The sequence below is a fragment of the Meles meles genome, chromosome 2, assembly GCF_922984935.1.
Source record: "Meles meles chromosome 2, mMelMel3.1 paternal haplotype, whole genome shotgun sequence".
Classification (NCBI taxonomy): Eukaryota; Metazoa; Chordata; class Mammalia; order Carnivora; family Mustelidae; genus Meles; species Meles meles.
In genome coordinates this window covers 6,750,730-6,774,927 of record NC_060067.1, presented here as the reverse complement: position 1 = coordinate 6,774,927, position 24,198 = coordinate 6,750,730, and the positions used below count along the sequence as shown (strand labels likewise).

At 36.9% G+C, this 24,198-nt stretch overlaps 2 protein-coding genes across 2 annotated transcripts in view; one reads left to right on the top strand and one right to left on the bottom strand.

Annotated features, from left to right (window-relative positions):
• Window positions 1-7,855: 7,855 nt before the first annotated feature.
• ART3 (ADP-ribosyltransferase 3 (inactive)) overlaps window positions 7,856-24,198 on the top strand; it is a 118,628-nt gene continuing 102,285 nt past the window's right edge. The window contains exon 1 of the mRNA XM_045998513.1: window positions 7,856-7,890. The gene's annotated coding sequence lies outside the window, so the exon portion shown is untranslated. The remainder of the gene's footprint in view (window positions 7,891-24,198) is intronic.
• CXCL11 (C-X-C motif chemokine ligand 11) lies at window positions 18,120-20,066 on the bottom strand. The gene is made up of 4 exons (XM_045998520.1): window positions 19,808-20,066; window positions 19,110-19,236; window positions 18,921-18,993; window positions 18,120-18,650 (listed from the first exon to the last, which is right to left on the bottom strand). The coding sequence occupies exons 1-4, from the start codon at window positions 19,962-19,964 to the stop codon at window positions 18,609-18,611; spliced, it is 399 nt and encodes a 132-aa protein (XP_045854476.1). The 5' UTR covers window positions 19,965-20,066; the 3' UTR covers window positions 18,120-18,608.

The window sequence follows — 24,198 nt, the reverse complement described above, 5'->3', positions numbered from 1 at the left end:
AGCAATTTTTCGTCCTTTGTAGGTAAATCTAATTTTTGGAAATAATAGTTTAGCCACACATTACCTTTTGATCAAACACTATAAATAATAGGTTTGGTCTTCTTGAACAAGTTTCAAGATGTGGAATTGGTAAGTTTCAAAGAAATCCAGAATGTTTTGAACACTCATGACATCATTAGAATAACTGAATAGTCTCCTACATGTAACTATTTTGAGGGAATACATAGTTGTTTGGATATCTGATTTCTGTTAGTCTTGGTAAGTAATTTTTGTGTAGTTTAGAAAAATCCCTGAATGAAACGTAATAAGGAATGTCTAGAATGCCATAAAAAAAAGGATTAATAGCCATGATAAGATTATTGCAAAAAACAAAGGATTTCTATTTTGAAGATTTTTATTTTTAAAAAAATTTTTTAAAAGATATTTATTTATTTGATAGAGAGGGAGAGCGTTCACGCACAAGCAGGGAGAGCGGCAGAGAGAGGGAGAGGGAGAAGCAGGCTTCCCACTGAACAGAGAGCACACCGACAACGTGGGGCTCAATCCCAGGACGCTGGTGTCATGACCTGAGCTGAAGGTAGACACTTAACTGACTGAACCACCCAGGTGCCCCTGGAGAAAAACATTAAAAAGGGGCATGAATAGAGAGACCTTGGGAGAACAGGATGGAAACAAGTTGGTTTAACATTGATACAATTCAAAGACATTGTCACATGCAAAGTAGAGGATAAAAAGTGTCAGTTGTTAAACTGGTAAAGAAATCAGCCCAATTTTAACAGGGCAAAATAGGGGCAAAAATCAGTTTCTTAGTGTTCAGTAGCACTTGGCTGAGTATTCACAGCAGGTAACATCAGTAGGAAGCCGGTGATACCCATATGGTGGAACCCATGCTGGGCCTAACAGTGGAAATTCAGTATCCAAGGGATATGGTAGCTTTGTTTGGTGAGTGACTGGCAGTAGGGGAGCCAAGGCGAAATGCTGCTCGGACTGTAGGCATCGTGCTTCAGTGGGAAATCTCGCGCAGGTGAATACTTGGAACCTGGGGAAATACCTGGGAGGTCTTTTCATAGTCAGTTAAGCCGCAACAATCTAGAGATGGGCCAGGTTGAGGCTGAGTTTCAGCCTCGGATTAAACTCGTTTAGCTGGTAGGTACTGGTGTAGAACTTGGCACAGATCCCACGAGGAGCACATGTCTGCAAACTGGGCACACGTAAAACCTGACACCTCAGATGCAGGAGTTTTGTCCTCAGAACAATGACAAAGTTGTTGCTTGGGGCAGGCCAAAGTTGCTGAGTCTGTTGCAGGGCGAAGCTCTCAAGTCAGCAAGTCAGGGGAACCAGACGGTGATATGGAAGGGACCTCCCATAGCTGTTTGTGTGGAGTAAAAAATCTGACCGAGTCAAAATGCCGGAATTTGTAGAGATACGTCTGACATCAAGGATGGAAGCGTTTCTGAACCGTTTCGGCATTAAAAAAAAAAAAGCGGTAAGTTTACTTTTGTTTGTATTTAAATTCTCAGCTAAGACGCTCTCTATATAACAGAGTTGGACGCAGATTACCTATGAAGTGGACTAGATATGTTATTAATGAGAAAATATTTCTTATTCAATTGATTTTTTAAATTAAACATTACAGAGCAGAACCTGTGCCAGGCTATGTTCGAAGCGCTTTATGATTATTGACTCAGTTACTCCTTAAATAATGCCGAGAAATTCTAATTCTAAAGGCCATGTTCTTTTTTTTAACATCTTAATTTTATTTTTTTCAGTGTTCTAAGATTCATTGTTAAGGCACCACACCCAGTGCTCCATGCAGTACGTGCCCGCCTGAGTACCAGCACCTGGTTCACCCATCCCCCCGCCCAAAACCCTCAGTTTGTTTCTCAGAGTCCAGTCTCTCATGGTTGGTCTTCCTGGGATCCTAACCCTTTTATCACATATGTCATTTACAAATATCTTTTTCCCTTTAGTAGGTTGCCTTTTAGTTTTGCTGATTGCATCCTTTGCAACGAAGAAGCTTTTTATTTTGATGCAGTCCCAATGGTTTATTTTTGCTTTTATTTCCCTTGCCTCAGCAGACACATGTAGAAAAACATTGCTACAGCCAATGCCAGAGAAATTACTGCCTGTGTTCTCTTCTAGGATTGTTATGGTTTCACGTTGCATATTTAGGTTCTCAGTCTGTTTTGAGTTTCTTTTTTGGGTATCTTGTAAGAAAGTGGCCTGCTTTCTTTTTCATGTAGCTGTCCAATTTCCTCAATACCATTTGTTGAAAAGACTCTTTTTCTCATTGCATATTCTTTCCTCCTTTGCTGAAGAATAATTGACCATAAAATTGTTGTCTTATTTCTGGGTGTTCTATTTTATTTATCGATGTGTCTCCTCTTTGTGCTGTACTATACTGTTTCAGTTACCACAGCTATGTAACATGACTTGAAGTCTGGAATTGTGATGCCGCCAGTTTTGTTCTGCTTTTTCAAAATTGGTTTGACTCTCTGGGGGCCTTTTGTGGTTCCATACAAATTTTAGGATTATTATTTTATAGTTCCGTGAAAAATACTGATAGGGAGTATATTAAATGATTGCTTTGGGTAGTATGGACTTTTTAATGATTTTTTTTAATAGTCCATGAACACAGAAATGCCTGTTTTTATTGTCTTGAATTTCTTTCATCAGTGTTTTTGTAGTTTTCAGAGTACAAGTGTTTAATCTCTTAAGTTTATTTCTAGAAATTTTATTTTTGGTACAATTGTAATTGGAATTGTTTTCTTAATTCCATTTTCTGCTGCTTCATTATTCGTGTACAGGAATGCAACGGATTTCTGTACAGTGCTTTTTTTTTTAAGATTTTATCCATTTATTTGACAGACAGAGATCACAAGTAGGCAGAGAGGCAGGCAGAGAGAGAGGGGGAAGCAGGCTCCCCGCAGAGCAGAGAGCCTGAGGCAGGACTCGATCCCAGGACTCTGGGATCACAACCTGAGCCGAAGGCAGAGACCCCAGCCCACTGAGCCACCTAGGCGCACCTATACAGTGCTTTTATATCCTGAATTCATTTATCAGCTCTAGTAGTTTTTTGATGGAGTCTTTAGGATTTTCTGTCTTTAGTACCATCTCATCTGCAGAGTGAAAGCTTTACTTCTTCCTTGCTAATTTGGATGCCTTTTCTTTTTGTTGTCTGATTACTGTGGCTAGGACTTTCAGTACTCTGTTAAATAAAATTAGAGTACACATCCTTGTTTTCTTTCTTTCTTTTTTTCTCTTGTTGCTGACATTAGGGAAACCACCTCTGTTTTTCGGCAGAAGTTTGATACTGGTTGTATATAAGGCCCGAATTATGTCGAGGTATGTTTCCTCTAGACCTGTTTTGTTGAGGGTTTTATTACAAACGAATGTTCTGTGTCCTATGGTTCTTTTCCTTCATCTTACTGATGTGTGACAAATCGCACTAATTTGTGAATATTGATTCACACTTGCCTCTCATGAATAGATCCAAGGTGATCACGGTGAATGATTGTTTTAATGTATTGTTAGATTTGGTTTGCTAGTGTTTTGTTGATCTATTTTTTGCATCTATGTTCATTGGAGTTATTGGCCCATGGTTCTCTTTTTTTCTAGTGCGTTTATCTGGTTTTGGTATCAGGATGATACTGATCTCATAGAATGAATTTGGAAATTTTTCTTCCTCTTTTTTTCTTTTTTTTTTTTTTTGAGTATTCAGAAGAATGGGTATTAACTCTTCTTTAAGTGATAGAACTTGCCTTTGAGGCCATCTGGTCCTAGACTTTTGTTCTTTGGGAGGTTTTTTTTTTAAATTCAATTAGCCAACATCATTAATTTCAGATGTAGAGCTGAGTAATTCATCAGTCGCATATAACACCCAGTGCTTATCACATCACGTGCCCTTCTTAATATGCGTCACCCAGTTACCCCAGCCGCCCACCCCCCTCCCCTCCAGCAACCCTCAGGTTTCTTTCCCATAGTTAAGAGTCTCTCATGGTTTGTCTCCGTCTCTGACTTCTTCCCATTTGTTTTCCCTCTCTTCTCCTATGATCCTCTGTGCTGATTCTTACATTCTTCATATGAGTGAAACCATAATGATAATTGTGTTTCTCTGACATATTTTGCTCAGCATAATACCCTCCAGTTCCATCCCTCTTGATGTAAATGGTAAGATTTCATCTTTCTGATGGCTCAGTAATGGAGTTTTGTGGTTTTTTTTTTTTTTAATTATGCTTCAGTTCCATTGCTGGTAACCCATCTGTCCAAATTTCCATTTCTTCCTGATTCAGTTTTGGTAGGTTATGTGTTTCCAGGTATACCATTTCTTCTAGGTTGTAGAGTTTTTTCACATGTAAATTTTCATAATTTTCTTAAAATGGTTCATACTTCTTTGGTGTTGGTTGTTATTTCTCCTTTTTCATTAGCGATTTTGTTTATTTGGGTCTGCTCTCTTTCTCTTTTTATTGGGTGTGGCTACAAGATTGTTGATTTTATTTTTTTTAAGATTATTTATTTATTTATTTATTTGACAGAGATCACAAGCAGGCAGAGAGGCAGGCAGAGAGAGAGGAGGAAGCAGGCTCCCTGCTGAGCATAGAGCCTGATATGGGGCTTGATCCCAGGGATCATGACCCGAGCTGAAGGTAGAGGCTTTAACCCACTGAGCCACCCAGGCACCCCTGTTGATTTTATTGATGTGTTCAAATAACCAGCTGGTTTCATGATCTGTTCTATTATTTTTTTTCTTTTGGTTTCTATATCATTTATTTCTGCTCTAATTTTTGTTATTTTTTTCTGGTTTTGAGTTTTGTTATTTTTCTAGATTCTTTAGGTATAAGGTCAGGTTGTATATTTGAGTTTTTTCTTTTTTCTTGATGTAGGTCTGTATTGATAATAACTTCCCTCTTTGGACTGCTTTTGCTGCATCCCAAGGTTTTTAATGGTTGTGTTTTCATTTTCATTTGTTTCCATGTAATTTTTGATTTCTTCTTTGATTTTTTGGTAGGCCCATCCATTGTTCAGTAGCATGTTATTTAACTTCCATGTATTTGGGCCCTTTACAGATTTTTTTTTGTGGTTGATTTCTAGTTTCATAGCATTGTGTTCAGAACAGATGCATGTTATGACTTTGATCTTTTTGAATTTATTAAGATTTGTTTTGTGGCCTAATATGTGATCTTTCCTGGAGAATGTTCCATATGCATTTGAAAAGAACATGTATTCTGCTGTTTTAGGATGGAATGTTCTAAATATATCTCTTAAATTTATCTGGTCCAGTGTGTCATTCCAAGCAAATGTTCTCTTACTGATTTCCTGTTTGGATGATCTGTCCATCGATGTAAGTGAGGTGTTAAAGTCCCCAACTATTGTATTACTGTTGATTATTTCCTTTATGTTTGTTATTATTTACTTTATGTATTTGGGTTCTCCCATGCTGGGTGCATAAATATTTTCAATTATATCATCTTGTTGGATTGTCCTCTTTTTGATTGTGTAGTGTACTTTTTTGGTCACTTGTTATAGTTTTTGTTTTAATCTGTTCTATTATAAGGATTCCTACTCTTTCCTTCTCTCTTTCTTTTTTTAAAGATTCATTTACTTACTTATTTGAGAGAGAGAGAGCATGAGATGGGAGAAGGTTAGAGAGAAGCCGACTCCCCACTAAGGGTGAACCCAGTGTGAGGCTTGATCCTAGGGCCCTGGGATTATGACCTGAGCCGAAGGCAGATGCTTAACTGTCTGAACCACCCAGGCAACCTATACTCTGGGTTTCTTTTGACATCCATTTCCATGATCAGTGTTTCTCTGCCCTCTGAATTTCAATCTGCAGGTGTCTTTAGATCTGAAATAGTTCTCTTGTAGGCAGCATATTAATAGTTTTTTTTTAATCTACTTTGTCATTCAGAGTCTTTTGATTTGAATGTTCATTTATGTTCAAAGTAATTATTGATATATGCATATTTATTGAAATTTTGGTACTTGTTTTATGGTTTTTGTTGTGTTATTTTTCAAGGCTACTGTGTAGCGCATGGGAGAGGGGAATGAGAACAGGGCAGTGAAAAGTGCCACAGAGTTCTGTTCTTACTGAGATAAGCTGCGTCTTAGATGTTTTCCATACTGCTGCAAACTTTTGGCTAATTTGCAGAGTTCTGAAAAAAGTTGGTTTTGATAGATTTTATTTCCAATGCTCTTTTTGCTTTTACAGAGATTTTCAGAGGTTGTTACTCCATCATTCCAGTGTGCTTTCTATTGAGTTCGTTTTTTTGTTTTCTTTTTCTTTTAAGACTCTATTAGAGAGAGAGAGCGCACGCACACATACATGAGCAGAGGGAGAAGGAGAGGGAGAAACAGACTTTCTGCTCAGCAGAGAGCCCAGTGTGGGGCCTGATCCCAAGACCCCGGGATCACGACCTGAGCTGAGGGCAGACGCTTAACCACTGAGCCACCCAGTCGTCCCTCTGTTGTTCTTCTTTTTCTTTCTTTCTTTCTTTCTTTTTTTTTTGAGATAAAATATATATATGTATATATATATACATACATATACACGTTTAGATCTCCATTGTACTATTAAATGAATCTCACAAATGCATAAACTTGTATAATCCAAATCCTTGTCAGGTTATAGAGTATCACTAACACTCCAGAACGCCCTTCATGCCACTTGCCAGTCTGTCCTCACGCCATCTCCTCTCCTCCTGACACTGTTACTCTTCTGAATTTCTTTAAATATAGATTTGTTTTGTCTTTTTTAGAACTTAGCATAAATAGGACCATTTCAATATGTGCTTTTCAGTGCAAGGTTTCTTTTTCTCAGCAGATGTTTTAGATTCATCCGTGTAGTTGCACGAATCAGTATTTTGTCTTTATTGCTGCATAGTATTCCATCGCACAAATATACCAGCTGGGTTATCCATTCTCTTGTTGATGGACACCTCAGCTGTTTCCACATTTTAGTTGTTAGTGCAAAACTGTTGTGAACATTTCTGTGTAAATCTTTTTCTAGAGATACCCTTTTTTTCTTTTTCATTCTGTAGCAGAGCAGACTGATATTTTTAAAATATAAGTCACGATGTCACTCCCCTGCTTATGATCCTCCAAGAACTTCGAGTTGTACTTAGAATTAAATCCAATTTTGTAATTTTATTAAGTCTTCCATCGCCTGACTGCTATCTGTCTGTCTAACCTCATCTCACATTTTTTTTCCTTTCAACCACTACAGTCCATTCACAGTGGCCTTTATCGTTAGCTGTTTTCTTTATCTGGACTGCTTTACCTGTTTTATGCATAGGTGATTCCTTCTGGGCATTTGGATTTTAGCTAAATAGTATCTTCTCTTAGCATACAGTCTAAAGCACCCATGATCTTTTAATTCTCTGATATTTCTATCTGATATTTGGTTAGTTTTTTACTAGTTTAATGTCTGTTTCTCCACACTAAAATACAAGCCACAAAAAAGCAGACTTTTTCAGTCTTATTCACAGCTGCATCCATGGCCACTAGAATATCACCTGGTATATGTGATGTGGGAAACAGAGGCAGAAGAAAAATTATTAAATTTCCTTACCCATTGACAAGCCCGTGGAAAAAGGAAGAGTCACATTCCTCTAGGGACTCAGTTGCCCCACCTGGAGGCTTTGCTAAGGGCAAAGGGCAATCCTAGCCTGACCGACACTTAGCCCCAACCAGGATCCTGTAAGTCTACTTTAACAATTCCTTTGGAAACTTTCTCTCTAAACCCTCATTATAAATGAATAAACTGTCTTTTTTATTTGCATCTTAGTCTCTTGTAGGTTTGGTTGATTGACTTGGATACCAGACTGAATTTTCCCAAACTTTTCCAGTATCACAGTATCTGGGAAGTTGAATTAGTAACCTGAATGTTGTCTGGTGAGCATAGAATCAAAACAAAGGATCCTTCTGTTCTTGCTTTAAATGGGAATTTGCTTTAGGGAAGAAACTTTTGTAAATGTTATCAATGTGGAGAAGAATTTGCGGGGGAAAAAAGGCATCTTTTTAGGGATAATAGCAAGCCAACTATTACTTGCTACATCCGCAGGCAATACCTGGTAAATCATTTGAATAAAAAGCTAAAGCTAAGTTACAACTCTTCTTAAACTAATTTTCTAATTTTTTCAAAGCTCTTGCATACTCCCTTTCTTTGTATTCACTGATCTGAGTTTAGGTTTGAAAGAAAAGAAGAGTTAAGGAAATATTCCGTCTTTAGTTTCAGTTTCAGATGCTGCTGGTTTATCTTTAAGCTTTTAATTATGGCATCAGGCCAAAAGAAACAGTCTGCCCTGACTGATTCGTTATGGGCTAAGAAAAGAAATGCTTTCCGAGAAACTAGTGTGCTTAAAAGAAGTTTCCTAAAAAGTGAGCAGGAGGAGTTCAGTGATTTCTGTAGACCGGGAATTCCCTCAGTTGATGTACAGCGTACCTTGGAGGGTGTAGGAGTGGAGGGGATAACTTTCCCTTTCACAGATTTCTTGTTTGTTTTGTTTTTTGTTTGTGTGTGTGTGTGTTTTTTTTTTTTTTTTCCCCCCAGGTAGACTCCATGCCCAGTGTAGAGCCCAGCACAGGGCTTGAATTCACAACCCTGAGATCAGGAGTTGGTTGCTTAACCTACTGAGCCACCCAGGCACCCCTCCCTTTCATAGTTTTGATCGAACTCCCATGAGATTCCCTTAGCTGTGGAAGTTTGGTAATACTGGTTACACACTTGAAAATTTTTGTACATTTCACCGTTCACAGCCAGTCTGAGCAAAGTGCAGAGTGGGTGGTAGACCCTTAAAATCATCATGATTGGGAGAACTGAGAATAGCTTCTGTTTGGATCCATTTTAGACCACACAGTGTGTTCTGCTTTCTTCAGTTTATGGGATGATGGGACGGACTAGGCATCTAGAGATAGAGTATACAGTGGTGTCTCTCACTTGCTCTGTGATCTTAGATGTTAGCTGTGTCTGTGCTTCAGTTTTCTTATATTTAGATGCTCATTGTAACACCTAATCCTTCTACCTTTACGTTGTTCTAAAAGATGACAGGGTATTAGAAGGGTATTTTGACAAATCTAAATGAATTTTTACTAGCCAGCATTTTCACAAATATAGCCAGCTTTCTGGCCAGATTTTAGTTTTTATCCTACATGCAACAAATAGTATTTTCTCTCTGGATGGTGAAGTTATTTGTGTCATCAGATGTTTCTGTTACTCTATAGCCATGGGTATGAGTCTCTGGGTAGAACTGAGGGTTGGAATCATGCAGCATTTACTCTTAGGAAAGGCCTTGTTTAGATAACTTGGCTTAGCTATGATGAAGTATACTGGGAATTTACAAAACAAGATGATGTTGCTGTTTTTCACTTCATTTTCATTGTGCTATAACTCCTAGCCTGAAAAATAAAACAAAAAAAGAAGAAAGAGAAATCCATAAGAATTGGAAAGGAAGAAATAAAACTTTGTAGAGATCATCTGCATAGAAAACCCAAAAGAATTTACTAAGTGTTAAAGTAATATCAGAATTGATCAAAGTGGATAGCTAGAAGATCAATGTATCATGTTTTCTACATCAGTAACAAATAATTAAAATGTCATTTTAAAAGAAAAAATTTATAGTAGCAACAATAGGTATTTAAAAACATGAAATAATCAGGAATAAAACTGACAAAAGACAAGCAAGACTTGTTTGTTTACAGGAAATGTAGATGAATTTTTCTAAAATAGCACCAAGTAAAATAGTGTTGAGATTAAATACAGAGTGATTACTCTTTTCATAAAATTCAGTATAACTAAGGTTTAATATTTTGTTTAGCTATGTTTATAGAAATCTTTTTTAAAAACTAGAGAGCAGTGCTTGCACAACAATGTGAATGTAGTTAATGCCACTGAACTATACACTTGAAAATGATTAAGATAGCAAAATGTTGTTTCTTTTACCACAGCTTAAAGAAAATAAGGGTATAATAAACACAGAACTCAGGATATTTATTATATCCTGAGTTGGAGGAGAAAAGGAAACATGATAGGGAAGGAACATAGTTACACCTTTATTTTAAGTGATTGTGAATATTCTCATGACTTCATGGGTCTTCATGGTATTACAAACATTTATGTATGTATATGCGTGCATGGATCAGAGAAGACAATGTATGTATTGTCAACTAAAATGATGATTAATCCAAATCTATACACCTGAGATTCATTAAAAAATTAATTTACCATAAAGTCCTCACTTCAGAGAAATAGTTTTAGATCCTTTATTTCTCCTTTGAAGAGGAGCCAAAGAAATGTGGCATAATTATGCCACTACTTTTCTGAGTCATTTTATATCTTAAGCATTGGGGAGTTTCCAAGAATCTCTGTTAAATTATGGCAATATTTTGGCTTAGTAGAGTGATTGATGTGTTCAAATTAGCATCCTATCCAGAGAGGGTCATTGAGTTGTTAATCCAGACATCAAAGAACTGAAGAGGGAGAGATGGAAAGACTATGATTAGTAAAGTAAACAGAATAAATTTGCTGGTGTGAGATAAAATTAGGGGGTAGGCAAACAAGACAGGAGGTGGGAATTGGTTTCCTTTTTGATTCCCTTTTTCCCCTCTCTCTTTCTCTCTTGTGTCTCTATTTTTTTAAGCTTTTTCTATATTTTTCTCCTTAACTTCTTTTATTTTTCTCTTTTTCTCTGTCTCTTTTTCTTCATAGCTCTAGAAAGGCTGGAAGACAGTGGTTTAAGATATACTGGGGAATCCCAATACAGGGGCTCTGTAGTTTTACATGGTTCCTAATATAAGAAAACTGAAGGATGGCTTATTTTTATATTAACTGCCTGAATAAACTACTTAGTGTTAGAATTTATTTTATTAATAATATATCAAAATTAATACCATATGTTTTGTGCTAAGCTCTGCTATTTTTTTGAAATTTTTTTATTGTGTTATGTTAGTCACCATAAAATACATCATTAGTTTTTGATGCAGTGTTCCAGGATTCATGTTTATGTTTATGTACAACACCCAGTGTTCTATGCTATACGTGCCCTCCTTAATGCCCACCACCAGGCTCCCCCATCCCCCACACCCTCCTCCCCTCTAAAACCCTCAGTTTGTTTCTCAGAGTCCAGTCTCTTATGGTTTGTCTCCCCCTCTGATTTCTCCCAATTCACTTTTCCTTCCTTCTCCTAATGTCCTCCATGTTATTCCTTATGTTCCACAAGTAAGTGAAACCATATGATAATTGACTTTCTCTGCTTGACTTATTTCACTCAGCATAATCTCCAGTCCCATTCATGTTGATGCAAAAGTTGGGTATTCATCCTTTCTGACTGCTGAGTAATATTCCATTGTATATATGAACCATATCTTCTTTATCCATTCAAGGTTTGAAGGGTATCTTAGCTCTTTCCACAGTTCGGCTGTTGTGGACATTATTGCTATGAATATTGGGGTACAGATGGCATCTGTATCTTTGGGTCAATACCCAGTAGTGCAGTTGCTGGGTCATAGGGTAGCTCTGTTTTTAATTTTTTGAGGAATCTCCACACTGTTTTCCAAAGTGGCTGCACCAACTTGCATTCCCACCGACAGTGTAAGAGGGTTCCCCCTTCCCCACATCTTCTTCAACGTTTGTTGTTCCTGTCTTGTTAATTTTTGCCATTCTAACTGGTGGCTGTGCTGTTTTTTAAAGATTTCATATTTAGTCTTAATGACTTAATGATAACTTTATAAGGTGTACAAGTATCCCTTGTATTTTGGAAGCTTGTGTTACGCCACTTTTTCTTTCTTTCTTTCTTTTTTTTGTTAAAGATTTTTATTTAGTTGAGCAAGAGAGAGCAAGCACGTATGATTGGGGGGAGGGGCAGAGGGACAAACGGAGCCAGACAGGCAGAAGTCCATCCCAGGACTCTGAGATTATGAACTGAATTGAAGTTGGACACTTAACCAGCTGAGCCACCCAGGTGCTGCATGCCACTTCATTCTTAACAAAAGACATATTAGTATCTCTTTTTGAGAACTAAAAGGAATCCAAAGGGGATTTTAGCTTTTATGGAAAAAAGTGAAAAGTGAAAGGGTGTTCAGCGTTTGTTTTGCAGAGCCATTATAGAGACAGTGCACACCTGGATACTTTATTCAGAAGGCAGTGAGAAGGTGTTGGAAGATTTTTTAAAAAGATTTTATTTATTTGACAGAGATCACAAGTAGGCAGAGAGGCAGGCAGAGAGAGAGGGGGAAGCAGGCTCCCTGCTGAGCAGAGAACCTGATGTGGGACTTGATCCCAGGACCCTGAGATCATGACCTGAGCTAAAAGCAGAGGCTTATTAACCCACTGAGCCACCCAGGTGCCCCGTGTTGAAAGATTTTAAAAGGAAAATACCAGCTTTGCATTTTAGAAGATTTCAGAGAAAACCAGAGCTGAACATTTAAAGCAGTAAAAACATATAATAAGTATATTAATTCTATGTGGATATATTTAGTACATACTCAATAGCCAAACATAATTATAGTCTTTCCTAGTACTATTATGCAAAATTATCCCATCTATTTATAAGCTCCTTTTAGTTAATTAGAGGAAACAGTTCTGAATTTCTAAATCACTGTAAATATTTGGTATCTCAGGTTATATATAGTTAAAACTCAACCTACAGGCGTGCCTGTTTAAGCATCTGCCTTTGGCTCAGGTCATCATCCTGGAGTCCCAGGATCAGTCCCTAACTCCACTCCCTACTCAGTGGGGAGTCTGCTTCTCCTGCTCCCTCTGTCCCTCCCCCTGCTCCTTCTCTCTCGCTTTCTCTCTCTGTCCTCAAATAAATAAAATCTTTAAATATATATACCCCAACCTGTTGTTTTCTTCGCTAAACCATATTTTTCCCTGACCTCCCTGTTTGTGTTAGTGACAGTATTAGTCTTTTAAACATCAAAATCTCAGCTTTTCCTGATTCCCGGCTTTGCTTTCATTTCAGATTCAGATCCTTAGCTTTTTCCTTGATTCCTCTCCTCAGCTTCAGCCTTCACATCTAATCTGTCACTAAGTCTTAGTGATTTTCTTTCAGCAATGTAATTTCGTCATATTTGTTTTCACCCTTATTACTTCAGTTTAGCCCTTACTTTTTATATCATGATAAAGCACACATAAACGTTAACATTTTAACCACTTAAAAGTATACAATTCAGTGGCTTTAAGTGCACTCACAGTGTTGTACAATCATTATTCTCTAAAGTTCTGAACCTTTTTTATTACCCCGACAGAAAGTCTGTACCCATTAAGCAGTCGCTCCTCATTATCTTCTCTCAGCCCCTGACAACCACTAATCTGTTTCCGTTTCTATAGATTTGCCTATTCTAGATAATTCATATAAATGGAATCATACATATGTTACCTTTTGTGTTTGGTTTCTTTTACTTAGCATCTTCTCCCACCCACCCCAAAGTTTTTATTTATTTTAGAGAGAGAGCAAGAGAGTGAGAGAGACAAACAGCCCAAGTGGCGGGGTGGGGGGTGGGTAGGGAGAGGGACAAGCAGACTCCATGCTGAGCGTATGGAGCCAGAGCCAAAATTAAGAGTCGAACACTTAACTAACTGAGCCACCCAGGAGCCCCTTAGCGTCTTATTTTTGGGGTTAATCTGTATTGTAGTCTATGTCAGTATTTCATTTCTTTTTATGGCTAAATAACATTCTATTGTGAATATACACCACATTTTCTTTATCCATTTATTGTTTGATGGATATTTGGGTGTTTCTACCTTTCAGCTCTTGTGAATAGTACTGTCTGAGCATTTGTGTGCAAGTTTTTGTTGGAATAACTGTTGTCATTTCTTTTAGTTATATACCTAGGAGTGGGATTGGTGGGTTGTGTGGTATGCTGTTCAACTTACTCCCCTTCCTTTTCAGTGTTACCTGAAATGTGGGACAATATCAGGGGGCTCACTGATAATAACATTTAATATTAGTTTAGTCTCATTTTAATTTTAGTACCCCTTGTTAAATCATGGAAAGTCTCAATTTGGTATTAATATGGCTTTCAACCACCTTATCAACAATGTTCATCTCTCTTTGACAAACAGAGAAGGCCTGAGGCTTTGAAATTTGGCACACAATAACATCTAGCTGGAATTTAGTATTTGTTCATTGTGTTTCCTTCTTTGTTACATTTTTATTTCTACAGCAGGTGACACTGATTTCACATACAGCAGTGAAAATTTGCCTTATGTAAATGTGAGTAAAATAAAGGCGATACACAGATTTGACAAAATATAATGAAGGATGATCAGAAAATGTGGCAAAAGGTTATGAAGGTGATATTAGAATCACATGAAGTTTAGGAAATACAGACCTGAATTATGAAAAAATATTTCTTTTCCCAGTTTTTCCCAATTCCAATCAACCTTGTGTCCCATTCCCAGAATAATTTATAATAACTGGATGGCTCACTCTCCTATTCTTGAACATTTCTCGAATCTCCACTTTATAAAGAGTAAAACTCAAGGTTGTTTAGATGGACTTTTGAAGTCCTTTGTACCTTCACTCCAAACCAATTAGTTTCTATTGCCAGTCATTCTGTTCTCAAATATTTTGAGAGTCTCATGTGCCCGGCACTTTACTGTGGATTAGAACTAAAATGGCTTTCTTATTGAGTTTATACTTGTGGGAGGGAGAGTAGATATAAAGCATAGGAAGAGTTTTTACAGTTATAGTTGCAATAAATAGTGCAATAGAAAAGAAGACAGTGTTATGAAAAGAAATAAATGGGATATCTAGTTTGAGATTGAAGGGGTGGTTTCACTCATGACCTCTTGTTGACAATGTCATTTAAGCTGAGATCTAAGTGATTAGTAGGCATTGGTTTAGTGAAAAAATGGGCAGAAGGAATAGTATGTGCAAAGGTACTGAGGTGGGAAGAATCTTCGCTCAAGTATATTTATTTTTTAATATGCTTATTTTGCCATGAAGAAATTTAAATATATGTTATATACTCAGTAATAATATGCTGGTCTATACTACTTTTCTAAAAGAACGAAATTTATCATACAGTTCTAACTCAATGAATTTTTAAAGATATTATTAAAAAAAGAAATGACTGCCAATAGTAAAATACTAAATCCAGGTCTTAAAGCCATCCTGGGTATTTATATAGAAGTCTCATTTCAGTATGGAAGTTTATGTAAGTTAGTGATACATAAAATATATATTTATGCTATATGTCTATACTATGTCTTTATACTATATATATCTATATTATAACATACTATAATTTGTGATATAAATTATATAGGTTTATATACAAATACCTTGGATAATAGTTGACATCTCATTATTGCTTATAGGCACCAGTCAGAAAGCCAGTCAGTAAGAGGGCCTGTTTGGAGCCAGATACCCTGCTCTGCTATTTACTTATCTGTCCGTTCTCTGATCTGCTTTATGGCTGCTGACTCTGATATCAGTGGGAAAGATGCACAAATGATATGTTAAAATTGCTTTTTTAGAAAAGATTTTATTCATTTGAGAAAGAGATTGAGAGCACAAGCATCCGGGAGAGGCAGAGGGAGAAGACTCCCTGCTGAGCTGGGAGCCCAGTTGGGGGCTTGAGCCCAAGACCTGGAGATTATGAACTGAGCCAAAGGCAGATGTCCAGCCATTTGAAACATGTAGGTGCCCCCTTTTTTTGTTTTTAAATAAACAAATAATCTAGGTATCTATATAAAGTGCTAAATCAGCTGAGATTTTTGGTTACAATACAGAGAAACCAACACTGACTGGTTAGCTTCAAAAGAAAAGAAATTTAATTGTTAGTTGAAAAATCTGTAGGAAGACTGAAGAATCAGGCTTAGAAAATGGAAAAAACCACGAGAGAGCTAGGTTACCGGAAGGACTAGCCATAGTCATGCTATAAGGAAGCCACAAATCTAAGATTTATACTACTACTACTGCCACTTTAAATACTTCTTTTTTTTTTTTTTTTTTTTTTTGTTTCTTTTTTTTCTGATGACATCTTTGTAGTGCCCGCTGGAGTTCAAAGTCTAGGGTGGGAGTGGTCATGCTGAGACCTTGCTCTGGCTGCCTGGGAGGATCTCCTTCCTTTGGTTTTTCTCTTTTGACCTCCAACCCAGATTCCCGTAATAAGGGATTTTCCCTGAGTAAGAAGGGGTTTTGGACCTAGGAAGACCCCTTTAAAAAAAAATGCCACTGTCTTTCACAATTACCCATTAAAATATATTTCTAAACAATTCTATGTGATGACAGGTAGCTGTTTATTTCTTGAAATACAAGTTAAAATTGTTAAAGGTATCTCAGTTTTTAGAAAGCATATGGTTTCTGTTTTAAAAAAGGTTGTGATATTTTACTACAAGAAAATGATTTTGACTTTTTCAAGTTAAAATTATCTAGATAACACCAAATTTCATGGTGTAGGCATGACTAAAAAGTAGATTATGTGTTTTTCTAAGAAAAGGAATGCTGAAGTATAGATCTTAACCTCTTTGGTTAGGTTTATTCCTAGAGATCTTATGGTTTTTGGTGCAATTGTAAATGGGATTGATTTCCTGATTTCCCTTTCTGCTGTTTTATTATTGGTGTATAGAAATGCAAAAAAATTTTCTGTATATTGATTTTATTCCTGTGAATTCACTGAATATGTGTATCAATTTTAGCAATTTTTTGGTGAAGCCTTTCAGGTTTTCTATATAGAGTATCATGTCCTCTGCAAATAGTGAAAGTTTGGCTTCCTCCTTGCCAATTTGGATGTCTTTTATTTCTTTTTGTTGTCTTACTGCTGTGGCTAGCATTTCCACAACGATTTAAATAGTAGTAGTGAGAGTGTATATCCCTGGCTTATTCCTGACCACAGAGGAAAAGCTCTTAGTTCTTCCCCATTGAGGATGATATTAGCCATAGTTTTTTTTTGTATATTGCCTTCATTATGTTGAAGTATGTTCCTGCTAACCCTACTTTGTTGAGGGTTTTTATCATGAATGGATGTTATACTTCATCAAATGCCAAATTATGGAAAGAGCCCAAATATCCACTGATTATTGAAAGTATAGAAGATGTGATATATATACACACACACAGTGAAATATTGTGAGATATAAATATATATATAAATATATATATAATGAAATACTACTCAGCCATAAAAAAGAATGAAATTTTGCCATTTGCAATGACTTGGATGGAGCTAGAAAGTATTATTACACTAAGCGAAATAAGTCAGTCAGAGAAAGACAAGTACCATAAATTCCACTTATATGTAGAACTTATGAAACAAAACAGATGAACATGGGGGGAAAAAAAAGACAAACCAAGAAACAAAGTCTTAACCATAGGGAATAAACTGATAGTTACCAAGGGGAGGAGGTAGGTGGGAGGAAAAATGGGTTAAAGAGGTGATGGGGATTAAGGAGGATACTTATGATGAGCACCCAGGTGTTGTGTGTAAGTGTTCAATCCACCTGAATTCTACACCTGAAATTAATATCACACTATTTTTTTTAAGGATTTTTATTTATTTATTTGACACAGAGAGAGAGAGAGAGAGAGATCACAAGTAGGCAGAGAGGCACGCAGAGAGGCAGGCAGGGAGAGAAGAGGGGAAGCAGGTTCCCTGCCCAGCAGAGAGCCGGATGCGGGGCTTGATCCCAGGACCCTGAGATCATGACCTGAGCCGAAGGCAGAGGCTTAACCCACTGAGCAACCCAGGCACCCCATCACACTGTATACTAACTGTAACTGGAATTTAAATTAAAAAAAGAAAACCCCAGAAAGTAAAGGTGATTGCCAGACATATGTATATATTCATTTTTCAACATTTTTTGGTGGACAAGTGTTTTATATTTGTTAAAATGTATCCAAATTATTGCTACAATGTTTAAGTATATATAAAATCAAAATGCACAGTAAACACACATATCCTTATTGCACATCTCAGTGAAAGGGGTGCATGGGTGGCTCAGTCGGTTGAGTGTCTGACTTTTGGTCTCAGCTCAAGTTTTGATCTCAGGGTTGGGAATTCAAACCCTGTGTTAGGCTCCCAGTGTGGAGCTGACTTAAAAAATAAATAAAACCAAGCCACCACAACAAAATCTCAATGAAAAAAAGTTGCTAAAAAAATAAGGCCAGAACTACTAATTCAGTTATGAAATATTTATAGTCTTAAGCTGTTTCCTTAGCTTATAATTTTTTTCATAGTACATTTAATGAATTACAGCCTTTTTATAAAATGGTAATATATATAAGAACATATATGTGCTGTGATTTTGGGGGAAAAATGTGGATTTGCATTAAAAATTATTTGGGGAATGTTTATTACACACATGGATGCATTCAACTCATACAGTCTTGACTCCAGTAATAATGTTAATATCTCCATTGTAAGTGAAGGTTGTAATATGGCAGGATAGATCAAGTACAAACACATAACTTCTAGATACAGAAATTGCCTTGGACATAAAAGAATAGTTCTAAGTATCAGATTTCTGAGGTTTGCTGACATAGAAGTGAATGAATGTACTTTGCAACAGACAGGAAGAGAATCCGTTTCTCACTGTGGAATTCTTATCAGTTTAGTTGTCACAGTTAAACTTGTTCTAGGTTTTCAAATCCTCTTTCCCCAGGACTTCATGCATTTTGATGTTTTAAAAAATTCATTCTTTGAATTTTCTGAAATGAGAAAATGAGAGGTTTTTTTGGCATTGTGCTGTTCTTGTTTCCCAGTGATTAAGTAATGTAATCACTGTAATGTAATGTGATGTAAATGTAATGTAATGTAAAATCCTCCAGCAGAAAAGGAAAGTTAATGAAATCAAAGCCCTCTTATCAAAATGCTTCACACAAAATTCTAGCAGAACAATGTTTTCTTCAAGTCTGTTTTCTCAAAAGATATGTCTTGGTTAAAATTAATTGTAAAATACCAGTAATCTGATACCCTACCTTGATTATAATGCTTGCTTGCTTCGATTTGGGATTTAGGCATCTTTGTCCTTTATGTACTTTAAGATTGATACTGTTAATTAAGGGAAGATCCAAAATAGTTTTAAATTTGGGTTGGAAAAACATAAGCAAAACAAAAACATAAAAAAGCTTCCCACCACTGTCCTATTTAGCAAGTTCATTACTTACATCACTTCTATTTTGTCACAGCTGTTACTCGGGTAAATTATGGTTGCTTTCTCAATATCTGCCACTTTCACTGCTTTTACTCCAGGGCCTATGCAAAGACAGCGACCCCCCTTGAACATGGGGAAGCCTAGAACAGATCACAGCATCAGTTACTAATACTTCCGATTGCAACAGATGATTGTAGTTTATAATTCTGTTGAAGAATGTGAGCAGCGTTCTCATTAAGGATAAAGATAGCAATCTGTCAGATAGCACTTGGCACTGCTCTTACTGGGAAAGGAACACAAGTAACATGTGGATTCTCTCTTTCAATTTGTAAACCACTAAAGAATAAAAGGAATCATGAAAAGTTATTGGAGATTAAGATAATTTCCCTCGTTTCCATGCTCAAGAATATATCCAGAAAGCTAATAATATTATCTCACATAAAATCTTAACAGACATTTAAAACTATTGCTAAAGGCTCTTGCCAGATATTGTAGCCAAATCAAAAACTCCATGAAGTTTATCAATTCTAGTTTCAATAATCATTTCTAGTACCTTAAACACTTCAAACATTGTCTGTCAAAGCAGTAGTAACTTCTAATGTGTGAGATTAAATAAAAATTTACTAAATCTTTTAAGAGAAGATGGAAACAAAGACATTTGAAGCATTAGAAAATGAATTTATAAGCTAATAAATAAAAGGTACCATATACCTTGAATAACTGTAGCACAGACTATCACAGTCAAGGCTATAACCATGCCCTTCACACTCATGTTTGTCTTTCGCTGCTGCTGCCACTGCTTCAGTGTTGATACTCTTCTTGGAAGGAGTAGAAACGCTGAATGTGAAAGAAGGTTCTTGACTGGCATATGTAAGGCATTTTTATACACCTACAGTCCTCTTAGGACAACAGGAATTCCCCTTCTTGAGTCATGCTCTTTTGCTTCCAAGAGTTCTATTCTCATCTACATGTCACTGTCCTTTCCTGTTTGTTACAGTGCTGCGAGTATTAGGAATGTGAAAGCACTTTGTAAAGAGCAAAGAGCTATATAAACATAGGACAAAGTACACCCAAATGGGAACCAGCCTTCTCAAAGTAGCATTTCCTAGAAATGTATTTCATTATGGGATTTACCATGGGCAATGAATTCTGATTGCCATTCATTCTTTCATTCAGGAAATTGTCTTCCTACTCTGTTCACCCTCCATTCTTCACATTAGTATAAAAAAATTTTGTTATTAAAATTTTTTATTTTTTATTAACATATAATGTATTATTAGCCCCAGGGGTACAGGTCTGTGAATCACCAAGTTTACACACTTCACAGCACTCACCATAGCACGTACCTTCCCCAATGTCCATAACCCAACCCCTCCTCCCTTCCCCCTTCCCCCCAGCAACCCTCAGTTTGTTTTGTGAGATTAAGAGTCTCTTATGGTTTGTCTCCCTCCCGATGCCATCTTGTTTCATTTATTCTTTTCCTACCTCCCAAACTCCCCATGTTGCCTCTCACCTTTATCATATCAGGGAGATCGTATGATCATTGTCTTTCTCTAACTGACTTATTTTGCTAAGCATAATACCCTCTGGTTCCATCCACGTCATCACAAATGGCAAGATTTCATTTATTTTGATGGCTGCGTAGTATTCCATTGCATATATATATATACCACATCTTCTTTATCCATTCGTCTGTTGATGGACATCTAGGTTCTTTCCATAGTTTGGCTATTGTGGGCATTGCTGCTATAAACATTTGGGCGCACGTGCCCCTTTGGATCACTACATTTGTATCTTTAGACTAAATACCCGTTATTCCGACGGCTGGGTCATAGGGTAGCTTTATTTCCAACTTTTTGAGGAACCTCCATATGGTTTCCCAGTGTGGCTACACCAGCTTGCATTCCTACCAACAGTGTAGGAGGGTTCCCCTTTCTCTGCATCTTTGCTAGCATCTGTCATTCTCTGACTGTTAATTTTAGCCATTCTCACTGGTGTGAGGTGGTATCTCATTGTGATTTTGATTTGTATTTCCCTGATGCCAAGTGATGTGGAGCATTTTTTCATGTGTCTGTTGGCCATCTGGATCTCTTCTTTGCAGAAATGTCTGTTCATGTCCTCTGCCCATTTCTTGATTGGATCTTTTGTTCTTTGGGTATTGAATTTGTTAAGTTCTTTATAGATTTTGGATACTAGCTCTTTATCTGATATGTCCTTTGCAAATATCTTCTCCCATTCTGTCAGTTATCTTTTGGTTTTGCTGACTGTTTCCTGTGCTGTGCAAAAGCTTTTGATCTTGATGAAGTCCCCATAGTTCACTTTTGCCTTTGCTTCCCTTGCCTTTGCCAATGTTTCTAGGAAGAAGTTCTGTGGCTGAGGTCGAAGAGGTTGCTGCCTGTGTTCTCCTCAAGGATTTTGATGTACTCCTGTCTCACATTGAGGTCCTTCATCCATTTTGAGTCTGTTTTTGTGTGTGGTGTAAGGAAATGGTCCAGTTTCATTTTTCTGCATGTGGCTTTCCAATTTTCTCAATGACATTTGTTGAAGAGACTGTCTTTTTTCCATTGGACATTTCTTTCCTGCTTTGTCAAGGATTAGTTGACCATAGAGTTGAGGGTATATTTCTGGGCTCTGTATTCTGTTCTATTGATCTATGTGTCTATTTTTATGCCAGTACCATACTGTCTTGATGACAGCTTTGTAATAGAGCTTGAAGTCTGGGATTGTGATGCCACCAACTTTGGCTTTCTTTTTCAATATTCCTTTGGCTATTCGAGGTCTTTTCTGGTTCCATATAAATTTTAGGATTATTTGTTCCTTTTTTTTTTTAAAAAAAAATGGATGGTATTTTGATAGGGATTGCATTAAATGTGTAGATTGCTTTAGGTAGCATAGACATTTTCACAATATTTGTTCTTCCAATCCATGAGCATGGAACATTTTTCCATTTCTTTGTGTCTTCCTCAGTTTCTTTCATGAGTACTTTATAGTTTTCTGAGTACAGATTCTTTGCCTCTTTGGTTAGGTTTATTCCGAGGTATCTTATGGTTTTGGGTGCAATTGTAAATGGAATTGACTCCTTAATTTCTCTTTCTTCAGTCTTGTTGGTGTAGAGAAATGCAACTGATTTCTGTGCATTGATTTTATATCCTGATACTTTACTGAATTCCTGTACAAGTTCTAGCAGATTTGGACTGGGGTCTTTTGGGTTTTGCACATAAAGTAACATATCTGCAAAGAGTTAGTTTGATGACTTCTTTGCTGATTTGGATGCCTTTAATTTCTTTTTGTTGTCTGATTGCTGAGGCTAGGACTTCTAGTACTACGTTGAGTAGCAGTGGTGATAATGGACATCCCTGCCATGTTCCTGACCTTAGCAGAAAAGCTCTTAGTTTTTCTCCATTGAGAATGATATTCGCTGTGGGTTTTTCATAGATGACTTTGATGATATTGCGGTATGTAACCTCCATCCCTACATTTTGCAGACTTTTGATCACGAAAGGATGCTGTACTTTGTCAAATGCTTTTTCAGCATCTATTGAGAGTATCATATGGTTCTTGTTCTTTCTTTTCTTAATGTATTGTATCACATTGATTGATTTGTGGATGTTGAACCAGCCTTGCAGCCCTGGAATAAATCCCACTTGGTTGTGGTGAATAATCATTTTAATATACTGTTGGATCCTATTGGCTAGTATTTTGGTGAGAATTTTCGCATCTGTTTTCATCAAGGATATTGGTCTGTAGTTCTCTTTTTTGATGGGATCCTTGTCTGGTTTTGGGATCAAGGTGATGCTGGCCTCATAAAATGAGTTTGGAAGTTTTCCTTCCATTTCTATTTTTTTGAACAGTTTCAGGAGAATAGGAATTAATTCTTCTTCTTCTTTTTTTTTAAAGATGTTATTTATTTATTTGACAGAGAGAGATCACAAGTAGGCAGAGAGGCAGGCAGAGGTGGGGGGGAGGCAGGCTCCATGCTGATAGGGCATCAATCCCGGGACCCTGAGATCATGACCTGAGCTGAAGGCAGAGGCTTAACCCACTGAGCCACCCAGGTGCCCCATGGAATTCTTCTTTAAATGTTTGGTAGAATTCTCCTGGGAAGCCATCTGGCCCTATTCTCTTGTGTTTTTTTTGGAGATTTTTGATGACTATTTCAATCTTGTTACTGGTTATGGGTCTGTTCAGGTTTTCTGTTTCTTCCTGGTTCAGTTTTGGTTGTTTATATGTCTCTAGGAATGTATCCATTTCTTCCAGATTGTCAAATTTGCTGGCATAGAGTTGCTCATAATATGTTCTTATATTGTTTGTATTTCTTTGGTGTTGGTTGTGATCCCTCCTCTTTTATTCATGATTTTATGTGGGTCCTTTCTCTTTTCTTTTTGATAAGTCTGGCCAGTGTTTTATCAATATCATTAATTCTTTCAGAGAACCAGCTCCTCATTTTGTCGATTTGTTCTATTGTTTTTTTGGTTTCTATTTCATTGATTTCTGCTCTGATCTTTATCATTTCTCTTCTCCAGCTTCTTAGGCTTTTTTTGTTGTTCTTTCTCCAGCTCCTTTAGGTGTAGGGTTAGGTTGTGTATTTGAGAACTTTCTTGTTTCTTGAGAAAGGCCTGTATTGCTATATATTTTCCTCACAGGACTGCCTTTGCTGTGTCCCACAGATATTGAACCATTGTGTTTTCATTATCATCTGTTTCCATGAACTTTTTCAATTCTTCTTTAATTTTCTGGTTGACCCATTCATTCTTTAGAAGGATGCTCTTTAGTCTCCATGTATTTCAGTTCTTTCCAAATTTCCTCTTGTGATTGAGTTCTAGCTTCAGAGCATTGTGGTCTGAAAATATGCAGGGAATGATTCTAATCTTTTGATACCGGTTGAGACTGATTTATGACCCAGGATGTGGTCTATTCTGGAGAATGTTCCATATGCACTAGAGAAGAATGTGTATTCTGTTGCTTTGGGATGGAATGTTCTGAATAGATCTGTGATGTCCATCTAGTCCAGTGTGTCATTTAAGGCCTTTATTTCCTTGTTGATCTTTTGCTTGGATGATCTGTCCATTTCAGTGAGGGGAGTGTTAAAGTCCCCTACTATT

Excerpts from the sequence above, each read along its gene's own strand:
- CXCL11 (XM_045998520.1), bottom strand. The coding sequence starts at position 19,964 with ATGCCAGTCAAGAACCTTCTTTCACATTCAGCGTTTCTACTCCTTCCA. Across the intron at positions 19,237-19,807 it reads CTGTGCTACAGTTATTCAAG|GCTTCCCCATGTTCAAGGGG; the intron begins GTATATGGTACC and ends GATCTGTTCTAG. Across the intron at positions 18,994-19,109 it reads TGTGACAAAATAGAAGTGAT|TATCAATCTTAAAGTACATA; the intron begins GTAAGTAATGAA and ends CTTAATTAACAG.